This window comes from Chrysochloris asiatica, unplaced genomic scaffold, assembly GCF_000296735.1.
Source record: "Chrysochloris asiatica unplaced genomic scaffold, ChrAsi1.0 scaffold00029, whole genome shotgun sequence".
In the NCBI taxonomy this organism is placed as follows: domain Eukaryota; kingdom Metazoa; phylum Chordata; class Mammalia; order Afrosoricida; family Chrysochloridae; genus Chrysochloris; species Chrysochloris asiatica.
This window is the reverse complement of record NW_006408547.1, coordinates 14,724,755-14,737,017: the sequence shown is the minus strand read 5'-3', so window position 1 is coordinate 14,737,017 and position 12,263 is coordinate 14,724,755. Positions and strand designations below refer to the sequence as shown.

General features: G+C 37.5%; 1 protein-coding gene and 1 pseudogene across 2 annotated transcripts in view; one reads left to right on the top strand and one right to left on the bottom strand.

Moving 5' to 3' along the window:
- Positions 1–1,324: 1,324 nt before the first annotated feature.
- The window catches only part of TNFSF13B (tumor necrosis factor (ligand) superfamily, member 13b), a 78,594-nt gene continuing 67,655 nt past the window's right edge, over positions 1,325–12,263 (bottom strand). For both annotated transcript variants that reach the window (XM_006846683.1, XM_006846684.1), the window contains 3 exons: positions 5,603–5,715; positions 5,363–5,513; positions 1,325–1,437 (listed from right to left, as the gene is read on the bottom strand). In XM_006846683.1, coding sequence (XP_006846746.1) covers positions 1,325–1,437; positions 5,363–5,513; positions 5,603–5,715 — 377 coding nt within the window. The remainder of the gene's footprint in view (positions 1,438–5,362; positions 5,514–5,602; positions 5,716–12,263) is intronic.
- On the top strand, positions 9,354–12,043 carry LOC102817727 (annotated as a pseudogene).

Here is a 12,263-nt window from a genome sequence, read left to right as displayed (position 1 = left end):
TCTTCTGGTAATCCATAATCTTTATCATCACATGTTATTAAATGCCAATCAGTCTGTTCTGACTCACAGCAACCCCGGGGAATAGCTTGTAGGTTTGAACTTCCAAACTTGTGGTTTGCAGTACCCAGCTTATCCTATAGCGCCACGCCCAGAATTCCTACCCTCAATACGTGGCATAGACTACATTTCAGGCTTTCAAGAACTTTAAGCTTCAATTTCTATAAAGCTGTTTCTTTATTTAAAAGCTGGAAAATGTGAACTACAATAGCAGCAGTTTGAAACGAAAAAACAAACAATAATAGGAACTAATATGATATCATTATAAATGTATCTCTTAACTTCTATTGGAGATTTTATTTTTGTATATATGAACATTTACAATGATTTTTCTTCCAGTTACTGCTTTCTCTATGTATGGACTAGCGCTTCCCTATCTAAAAGGTTTCTGAAGTTAATTGTAATTGGCTTTAAAAAATGCACCTAAGTTATGTGTATACAGGAAGTTTTTGTCTTCCTGTGAAAAATATTTGAGAAAATTCCATCAAGACGATATAATTGTTATTGTTAAGTGCCGTTGAGTCGATTCCGACCCATAGCAACCCTGTATAGGGTTTCCAAGGAGCAGCTGGCGAGGTGAACCGCCAATCTTGCAGTTCAAATGACTGCAGTCTGACACATTAGCCCACAGTGCCACACCAGGACTCCAAGAATACATAATATTAGGTATAAAAATAAACACTTTGAAATAAAATGAAAAGACTTAAATAGTACTTGTATCCTATTTTTGCTTTAGTTGTTTTACATTTTAACTTTTAGTTGCTTCTGGGTTTAATGCAAGATTCTATATATATTTTTTCTTTTTTTACTTTCCACAATGTTAACTGAAAAAACACAAGAAGGCACTTAACATAAAATAGAAGAAAACTCTGAGATGTCACAAAGTGTCTTATCTCTTTTAAACTGGACACTAGTTACATAGTAAATTATGGAATACCACATCTGAAGAAATCAGAATCGCCCCTTTCAACTAGGTCTTTCTTCTAAGATAAGAAGTTATGGCTAAGTGGTTTAATATGTCATTGTAGTGAAAAATATTTCTGTCTTTCCTTAAATATTTTCTATTTCTCATAATTCACATGATATTCTCTGGCTGCGGTTGTCTGTTAAATTTCCTGTTTTGGGCTAGTTTCAGTAAACCAAAATAAATAGCTCACAGAAAAACTGAGTGCTGTTTTTCTTTTCCTTTGGCATTTCCAGTTCAGTATTTTCTCCTTAGAGGTACAGAGAAGAGGAAGGAAACGGCCAGAGACATAGGAGAAGCAGGTCACAGCAGCTTCAATGCACCAAAAAATGTACCATCTCCATCCTGTGATATCTGAGCATTTTCTCGTGGTATCGCAAGTTGAAGTTCATCTCCTTCCTCCAGCTTGGCAATGCCTGGAAAAGAAGTATCCACAAGAACTTTAAGAGGCTGTAAAATGGAAAAAGAAAACTAAATTATTTTGTTTTGGAAAAACATTTTGCACATGAATTTCCAGTTCAAAGTGCAGTAATGAATTTCTAAACCAGTTACGGCTTTACTACTCAAATAACAGCACGAAATAAGCATAAGGAGTTATAACATATAAATGCTATCTATTGCCTACTGGTGTGGCACTGTGTGATAAGCACTGGGCTGTTGTTGTTGTTGTTGTTAAGTGTTGTCGAGTCAATTCCTACCCATAGCCACCCTGTACAGGGTTTCCAAGGCTGTAAATCTTGACGGGAGTAGAAAACCTAATCTTTCTCCCATGAAGTGGCTGGTAGTTTCCAAGTGCTTGACCTTAAGGTTCACAGCCCGATTTGTAATCACTACTGTAAGGTTGGTTTAAACCACAAGGTCAGTGGTTCAAACCCACCAGCTGGCTCCTCAGATACCCTAAATAGGGTTGATATAAGTCGGAATTGACTCAATGGCATGAACCAACAACCACTACTTATGTAATGCAGTCCTGGTGTGGCACTGTAGGATAAGCATTGTATTCTAAGGCCGGTTGGAGCCACAATATCAGTGGTTCAGACTGACAAGCTGCTCCTCTGAAACCCTATGCAGGGTTGCTATGAGTCAGAACCGACTTTACAGCACTTCACAACAACAGCATTTATAAAATGAAGACTCTGCAAAGAACCCAAGTGCTCGACTTAAAAAAATAACAGCTTAGTAAATAATAGCATGCCCTTTGATGAGATGTCATATTATAGAGGTAAAGGTCATTTTTGCTTAATTTTATTGACAAGGAAAACTTTTCAGAATAACATCAAATAAAAATGGAAAGACACACATAAGTGTACTATATAGTTCCTATTATAATTGAAATGTACATGCACATATTCTACCATAAAAATTAAAAATCAGAATACTATTTGTTAACATAACACATTTTAAATATAGTTTTTTTCTCTAGAGTTCAGTTTGAAAATAGGAGACTTACGGATTTTAAAACCTTTTGTATTTATGTTCCTTTGATGACTAAATTTATCTTCATAATCATAAGTAAAGTGTAGTTAAGTTCTAAAAAATTATCAGTGATTCTGCATTTGCCTAAATACAGTGAATCGGAAACATAACACACAATTCAGGAACTATATTCAGTGTATCAAGTAATTCTTCACCCCATTTTAAAAGAGAAATATGCAGAAGAAGAAAGAAAAGTGAAAAGAGAAGAAGAAATAAAGAATTTAACAAATAACTAGCTGCAGAATTTACCAATACTGTTTACAAATAATTTAAGAAGTGGTTGCACTGTTTCATCAAAAAAGTGTAAATTTATTTCCATGAACACATAAATCCATGCTGTTTTCTCTCCTGAAAGGTAAAGCACCCGGGTTTAATTGCTCTACAGCCAGTCCATGTTGATTTATTGAGCACTTACTATGTGCTAAATACTTTGCTAGACATTGATAGCTCAATGACAAACAATGGCAAACATTCCTGTCTCCAAGCATCTTCTTTTGCATTTTAATGAATGAAGAAATACTGGAATTTATTGACTATATCAGTCTTTACAATAACACTAATAATGCCTACAGATCTCAGAGTTTTAAGTAACATTAATTAACTCATGTATTTGAACTCTTTCAGATGGTATCAGCTATAGTTTTTTTCTACAAAAATTATATTTAATTTATTAATGAGATAATAAGAAAGTTTTTGCTTTGGTTCCTTCATAATATGTATACCTAGGTTCTTAAGATAGCCATTATTAATCTCCAGGTTAAAAGGAAAGCACTTTATCCATTCATATATTAATGTCTGCATTTAATGGTTTAAAACCATTTTACGCACTGTTGTTAAATGCCATAAACTTCCTAGTGAATGTTTCTCATAACTAATGCTAATTTAGTTGTTGTTGTTGTTAAATGCTGTCGAGTTGGTTCTCATTCATAGCAACCCTGCGCAGCATTTCCAAGGAGCAGATGGTGAGCTTGAACGAAAGACCTTGCAGCTAGCAGTCCAGTGCTTATCCTACAGGACCATACCTGTATTCCACTAATTTATTTGCATTGTGACATATCTTTCAAAGCAAGCTAATTATTCTTAAATTGTAAGACACCTAGGAAACTTGGCAAACTAATTGAAATAAGTATGTGAAAGGAGATCATTAGACAATTTTAAGGAGCATTAGTTTTAAAGCACTAACTAGTAATTAATAAAAACAATGACTACACTGAACTCGCCTCACCATTTGTAATTACTATGGAGTTTCAAAATACTGGTCGCCACTGGGTCCATGAAAATAGAATTGCTTATGTAAAGTAGGGAATTCTACTTTAATCGACTTCCTCATTACCCACTTCAAAGTCCTGTTTTTGCTGCACAGGCACAAATGATATTCCCTCAATTATTATGAACTTTGTTCCTTCTTTCTAAGGCTAGTTATTATGTAATTGTCTGTAAAAGTCAGCGAAGCGGACAAGTCACCAGCATTGTGCCGCGCACTGCTCTTCAAGGATGTCTGAAGACATCCTGCAGAGTTCTGGAATGCTAGGTAAAAACCACCACAGGGAACAAATGAGTTTGAGGTAAATTATTTAAAATGAAGAATGAAAAAATAAAACCAAACCAGTTTTCATCAAGTTGAACGCCTCACAGAAAGCCCATGTGGGTCAGGGTAGAACTATGCTCCACAGGGTTTCCAATGTCTGATTTTTCAAACGGAGATTACCTGGTCTTTATTCCAACATACTTCTGGGGGATGGGACTTAAACCACCAATCTTTGGGTTAGTAGCTAAGGGCTTGATCTCATTCACCACCCAGGAACTAAGTGGCAGTTATGACTGAAAAAAGCCCTGGAATGAAAGAGGCCCACTCATTCTCTTTCCCTCTGTCTTCCTTCACTGGTGCAGAATTTTACGTCGTTGTCCCTACATTTTCACATCCGGAATTCACTTGCCTGGTGCCCATTGACATCAGATGTCACATAGGTGAAGGAGTTTTGGGAAACAATTCTGCCACTTGTCCTGGTCCCTAAATTGAGACAAGGGCATTTCTTCTACAGCATGAAAAGGAGTTATATTGCTGATTCTATGGAACCAGACTGGCTACTTTGAACTGAGTTTTAAAACTTAGTAGCTAGTAGTAGAGAGCTAAGTTGTATTAGCTCTCTATGCCTCACACTTTACATCAGATGTATGAAAAAGATAAATGAGCCAGTGTATGTAAAGTACATAAAATAGTGTCCGGTACTCTGTGATTATGCTATTGTTATTTTTGTTGTTAATTCATGTTGATAAATATATCTATAGATGCCAAGTTTGCCCATACAGTAGTTTTATCAGTAAAAGTTGGACTTGTTGAGAAAGTTCTCTAGTAGTTTCAGTGTTACATATAGTTTTTCCCACCATACATCTGTGCATTTGCTCTTTAAATGACTGAATGTTTATGAGATTGTGTGCATAGTTGCTCAGCTTTTATGAACTGTTGTATCTTCTAATGCATATTGCTTTGTGACTCAAATATATCTAACCTGTACTGACCAAACCTAAATAAAAGATTTTTATTGTAATTTCAAAAAGTATATATATATATATATATATAAATTTTCTCAGTGCTTAAATAGAGAGAAAATACAAAGTTACTGTCTTTTCCAAATTGACATAAAATTAATAAAGCCATTAGTAATGTGTTGGGGTTTTTTTCTGATGCAGTAAAAAGGAGCTAGCTTATCACTTGAGATAATAAAAAACACAGTATATTGAGGACGGTATTTTCATCTATTTGTATGTCAATGCGCTGTCCTTTCCTTTCATATTGTAAAGCTGAGATCATCAGTTCACTGTTGCTGCATCTCACAATAAGCAGGTCTGCACCCCATTATTTACCAGCTGAATAACAGGAATTATTGGGTAGTGTTTCCGGCATATTTTGAATACATCGGAACAAAGTGACCAGACTCAATTCATCCCCAAAGACGTGGACTTTTTTCCTCTGTATTAAGTGTCCCATTGCAAAGGTATTATCCGTGTATAAAACCTGAAGAATGAAACAAAAAACCTTTGTCAGAAATGAGGGCAAAACAGTCAGCATTCTACAATGAAAGCAGAATTCAGGTTTGAACATACCTGACCGTATATAAAGAAGTAACCAGTTTCTTTGACCAATATTTTATTTTCTTTTTCTTCTAAGGCTGTTCCTCTTTTAAAGCTGAGAAGCCATGGAACAAATGTGAAAGATCCTACAATTTAGAGAAAGATTTATAAGAGAAGGAAGAGGACAGTAAATTTCTAACCTCCATTTAGTTATTTATCCAAAAAAAAATCTGAAGGACGATGAGAGGAGAAATTCCACATAAAAAAGAAGACAAGTCACAAGCTTTCATTTGTTTCTGGGTCATTATTTGTCTATTAACCCAGACAACTATCAGGAGCTTGAGTGAGACGTTTTGTTTGAATGACTGGGTTTTTAAAAAACCTCTTTATTTCCACTATTTTCTTAATAAGGGTTGGTCTGGATAGGAGACTTTGAGGACTTTTGTTCTGCAGAGTTCCTGGGTAGACTCCAACTGCTTACCTTGCAGTTACCAGCTGATTGGAAATTGCTGCCTCGTCCAGTCTCGTCAATACCCATGAAGACAAGAAGGTGTCTTAAATTTACATTGCATACACGCCGAATTCTCACCACTATAGTATGTTAATATTGAAGTAAAGGGTAAATCCTATGAGCAGAGACTGGAGAATTTGAAGGTAATATGTAAAGTGGTATAAAAATAAATAAGTCACATACTAGGAAAGTTGTGATATAAGAATTGTTGTTGTTGTTACGTGCTACAATGTCGGTTCTGAGTCAGCAACCCTGTGTATAGGGTTTCTGAGACTGTAGTCTTTGCAGAAACAGAAAGCCTCCTCTTTCTCCCTCAGAGCTCCTGGTAGGCTTAAACTGCCATCCTTGTGTTTTGCAGTCCAGTGCTTATCCTTCGGCGCCACCACACTCCCCCAAGCAACAACGTTGTTGTGTGCTGTTAAATCAGTTCCAAATCATAGTAAAACGAAATGATATTTAGTCATATTAAAATAAAATACCATTCAAAAGTTCCCTTCTGTATGTATATATATATATATATTGCTGATATAATGGGCCACACATGTCTCCAAACTTCACCTTGGCCATAGCAAAAATGATTGAAAAATCACTTATAAAATTTATACACTCCATAGGCGACAATACATCAGTTGCTTAAGAGAAGAACAACTTTACCTAGAATTGAAATTAGAAAAAATTTTGTCCCGTGGATTTTCATAAAATAGCACAGTAGATGTGATGATAGACAATGTATTCCTCGTTCCATAAATAAGATAGCTGACTACCTCATATAGTGCTCCCAAAGAAAACCAGCTCTATTTTCTTTGCTTTTTTCCAAAATAGGATTTGGGAGACGAATACAATATCAAAATCTCTTACTTTTGGAACATTTCTAAAGAGTTTTAAAACCTAGATGACAAAACAAAAGAAATCACACTGTGGATATGAATTAAAGTGAACAGATTTTAAAGGCAGATCTAAAAGTTTATCTTCCCATAGACAGGAGAGTGATGGCAGGGAAAGAAAGGAGGAATGATGGAAAAGAGGGAAGGAAAAAATGGGAGAGAGAATGGAAGGAGAGATACCAAAGATTCCCTTTAGCATCTTCTCTGTTCTGTTACTCTGAACTGTTCCTAAGACGCACCTCAGGGATTGCCTCTCACTGACAGTAAACGTCCCTCTAAATAAGGCAAGGTGAACTTGTTCTTAAGGAAGGGATCTTGAAATATTTTTTCTTACATAAAAAACCTTCCAGAGTCATACAGGGGAATAATAGTCAGTGGTCCTCAGTTATAAATCACAAAGGCAAAATAACATCACCATTTTTAGATGATGTCATTTCAGTTAAAAGATTGTAACACATCTTAAAGTTTTGTTTAAACTAGATCATATATGATCTCAAGAGTGCTGAAAACCTGAAAGAAAAAAATAATGTAATAATTGCCATTGTAAAATACAAACTAATGACAGAAGATATATCTTCAAGGAGAGATCATCAGGAAAAATGTAAAACAAAAATGTCAGTATGCCTGGCTACTACAAGAATAAGCAAGCTGAACACTAGGAAGCCATCAAGGCAAACAATCAAGTTCCTTCAGGACAAACCCCCACTAAGACTGAAATTCAAAGGAACACATGAGCAGGCATGTAGTCCTGCTAGCAACCACATTGGTCTACTGATGAGTGGAAGAGGGAGAAAGGCAGCAATGAAGAAATGGGCTGAGTTCAACCATGTTCCAGAGACTCCCCATTGACCTGAAGGTAAGAGAGAAAAGAGGAAGGACTGGTTGGTCCAAAGTGTGGTGAGACCTGGGGACAAGTGAGCCCCTGGACAAGGACATAGCCACAGAGGGCTAGAGCTGAGAGTGAAGCATCCAGCTGATATGAAGTGAGGGGAGACACACAAGAACACCCAAACTTGCAGATAGTACCCATTTGATCTATCTATAATGGTTAGATGATCAAAACTTGACTAAGGGAAGATTAAAAAAAAAAACAAAAACAAAACAATTTTTTATAAAGGAAATGAAAGTAAATTGTTACAATTTGATGAACTTGACCTATATTCATTGAGGTAGTAATGCTAAATACCAACAGAGAGGGAAGGAGTCTTCACATCAAGTATCAATGTTATCCTATCTGTACACAGGGTAGACAGGGACGGGCAACTTAGATACTGACTGCTTAAAATGAGGGGGTGATGGAAGCATGAAGTGACTGGCTTACAAGGTTTCAAGAGTGTGGTGGTGAAGAAAGAGTCCACACTGAAGAGTTTTCATCTTGTCTAGATGATTCTGGTTAAAAGATATGGGGATAAGATTCTTACAATTTCAATAGTGAGTAATAATTATCATGACTAATTGGAACTGTCACAATTGTAAAGGTAGAAGTTTTATAATAAAAACGGAGGAGTAGTTAATCTTATAGTCCAGAAACAAAGGACCCTAGGAACATCAAGTGATAAGAGCACAAGCAGAATGTGGGACCTTATCCAGAGAAGCAGCGATATCAGAGATGGAGGCAGAGCTGGGGACATGGAGAGAGGGAATAGCTGAGGACACTAGATTCATGGAAAGTGAGGGACTGAAAGCTGTCAGCCAGGAGGCAGACTTGCAGAAGGTGCCCTTTGGTGATGTAAATTATATATGCCTGAGTGTTTAGGGAAAAAAAGCTAAAGTGAATAGACAGAAATACAGTTAACTGATGGTACATGGTGGTGGTGGTAGTTATGTGCCGTGGAGTTGGGACCAACTCATAGTGACCATTTACAGGGTTTCTGAGGCTGTAAATCTTTAATTGTGCAAAAAGCCCCATCTTTCTCCCATGGAACAGCTGGTAGTTTCGAACTGTTGACCTTAAGTTTCACAGCCCGATTTGTAACCACTATGCTACCAGAGCTCCATGGTACATGGAGGGGATTATAATCATTGTAATGAAACAAGGTGTACGATTTGTTGAGTGTAAAATTGATGATATGCCCTGTAAACTTTCACTCAATCCACAATTAAAACTTAAAAAAAAAAAAAGGTAAGTCCGGAGAGGAAGTGAGAAGACTGCTGTGACATTGTGGGGAATGCAGTCAATGCCACAAGACAAAATGTGCATGAATTGTTGAATGAGAAATCAAGTTGCTCTGTAGATTTGCACCTAAATCACAATAGAAAGTTGTTTCTAAAGAAAACCCCCCCAAAAAACCCTGATAATGTTGGAGGCATTCTTTCTTGACACCTTACAATTTACCTAGGAATCACTCTTCTAAGCTGTTGCCAAGACAAGTCAGGGGCTGCCTGATGTATGAATTTTCTGAGTCAACATATCCAGCAGACCAACACCAAGCTATTCAGTAACCTTCCGCAGTTACAGAATCTTATCAATCAGGACCCTCCATCCTCCAATGAAGAGTTTTCACAGCAGTCTACAAATCCAATGTGGAGATTTTCAAATTACAACCAAATACATCCAGCAGAGATGCCTACGGCACAGACTGGTCGTCTAAGAAACATCTAAGTAACTTTCCTCAGGACCTGAAAGATCCACTCTCCTATAATTGCACCATCTTGGATCTTGATCTTTGGTTGACACTCTGAAAAGCTTCGATCTTGCTGAGAAATAAGAATTTCATCAACCCATCAAGTTTTCAAGAGCTCCTCTTTGAACTGTGTTGCCATGATAATCTTCTAGAAAAGCATTTATACATTCATAGTGTGACTGAATTTTTAAAGTATTGAAGAGCAGAGATGTCAGCTTGAGGACTAGGGTGCGCCTGACCCAGGCCATTGTGTTTTCAATAGCCTGATATGGATGCGAAAGCTGGACAGTGAATAAGGAGGATCGTAGAAGAATTGATGCCTTTGAGTTGTGGTGTTGGAGGAGAATACTGAGGGTGCCATGGACTGCCAAAAGAACCAATAGATCTGTTTTGGAAGAAGTGCAGCCAGAGTGCTCCTTGGAGGCCAGGATGGCTAAGCTTCGTCTCTCCTACTTTGGACATGTAGTCCGGAGGAAACAATCATTGGAAAAGGATGTCATGCTGGGTAGGGTGGAGGGTCAGAGAAAAAGAGGAAGACCACCAATGAGATGGATCGGCCAGGTGGCATCATTGATGGACTAGGGGGTGGCAGCGGTGGTGAGGTTGGCCCAGGATCGAGCATTGTTTCGTTCTGCTGTGCATGGGGTCGCTATGAGTCGGTTCCGACTTGATGGCGCCTGACAACAACAACAACAACAGTGTGACTGACGTCAATAACATAAATGCAAAATGCAAGACCAGTAAAGTGGAGATACTGCTGCTGTTACTGTGTGCTGTCCAGTGAGTTTTAACTCATAGCGGCCCAGTACAGGGTTGCTGAGACCATCAATGTTTCCTGGGTGGTTGGTGGATTGGAACTGTTGACCTTGGGTTAGCAGTCCAACATGTAACTATTACAGTATCAGGGTTCTACAGTGAATATAGTACAGCAAAATTGCCTGCACAACATGTTAAGAGACAGCAATGTGATTTCAACTAAGGTTATCTTTGAATGGAATGATTGAACTCTACAGAAGAAACTTCTGGAAGATGCCAGAACTGTCGATTTTATCACAACGTCCTATTTCTATAAGGTTACCAAGATATTCGTTGCTGCTTTGGCGTTCTTCCTAGGGAACGATGAAGAGGAAAAACAGGACAGCAACTCAGAATCCTAGGTGAAGGACCAACAGTGAGAGTATGAGACAGAGAAGAAAATTTCCGAATATAAGGAAAAATTGGGAAAGGCTATGGAAGTATTCAAGAAACAAAAGAAGAAATTTAAAAGAACAGGAATATATAACTTTTCAGATACTCACTGGATTCATGATCTGCAAGATTTTGCAGAGAAATTACTAAAACAGCCAGGTGAACTCTAAGGAGAGATTTGAAGTGGAAATGATCGTCATTACATTATCTCCAGACTGGTAGGAATTCACCAGTCTTTCTTCTTCTGTTCTTTGTTCAAAGGTTTCTGCATCACCACCAAAACGAAGAAACAAAGATCTTTTTGTTTGCTGCACAAGCATTTCTTCACCTTGCATCCCCAGAAATCATTTAGTCATTGCTTCTGACTGTGGCCAACAATTTTGCTAGTGACAAGAACTCTGGAAAAGTTTGACAGTAGGAATCAGTGCCATAAAAGAGAAAACAGCTTGATGTCCTCCAGCCATAATGGAAGAAACTCTAAAAAGAACTGGCCCAATATAAAACACACAAAGATAATATTGTAGTGATATATGCTAGAATTTTGATCCAGGTCTTCCAAATACTGAATCCTTAGACGTTACTCAAGAAATTCCAGAATAAGATGATGGAAGCCTTAATAAAAGTAGGAGTACAAGAATATGGAGAATTAGATGGTAAAGCTTACATTCAGGAGCAGAAATTCTAGAAACAGAGACAGAGGAAGCAACTCATGAAGACAGATGGGAACATGCCCATTTCAGTGAGGAGGAGGATGGGTGATGAATGGGTTGATGTGCACTGCTCTTTCAGTGAAGAGCAGAAAGATATTTCCAAGAAGTTGTACATAATGTTCATCAAGAAGTAGAAAGCCCAAGATGCAGCCATGAGAACTAGTGAGGTTTTACCTCATGAAGGCTTCCAGAAAATCCATATGTCCAACTGAGCAAAGTGCTGCCCTTGGGAAAGCAGAAAAGAGGGCATATATTTAAACAGTCAGTAATGGTGGGTTGCTTTCATTTCTAGACATTGAATACATTTATAAGAAGCCAAAGTCTGACAAGAAGACAAAACAGCAACTGCTGGAAAGACTGGTGGGACAGAATTTGTAAGAAAGGAAACCAAAATCAATCTATTTTCAAGTCCTACAAATAAGAGAAAGAAAAACAGAAGAACTTGATGATAATGTACTATATAGCCAGAATGTTCAGTCAGAAATCAGCATTCCTTCAGAGATAAACAGCTGATCCTACGAGATGCACTTTTGCAAGAGGGAAAAATAATGAAGTAAATTCCAAACAAGTTTTCCACTGCAAAAAGGATGCTAAATCTGTGTCATTACTTTAAAAATTTGTATGTCAAGAATATTTGTTCAGATTTAAAAGCCCAGAAGCACTGTATTTTGAAAACCACAGTAAACATGGTAGTTTTATGGTGTCTTAAAGATCAGCTAGGGTTGGAATGTTTGAAATGGAAGCCATAGTGGTGTGGTAAAGGCATTTCCATTTACC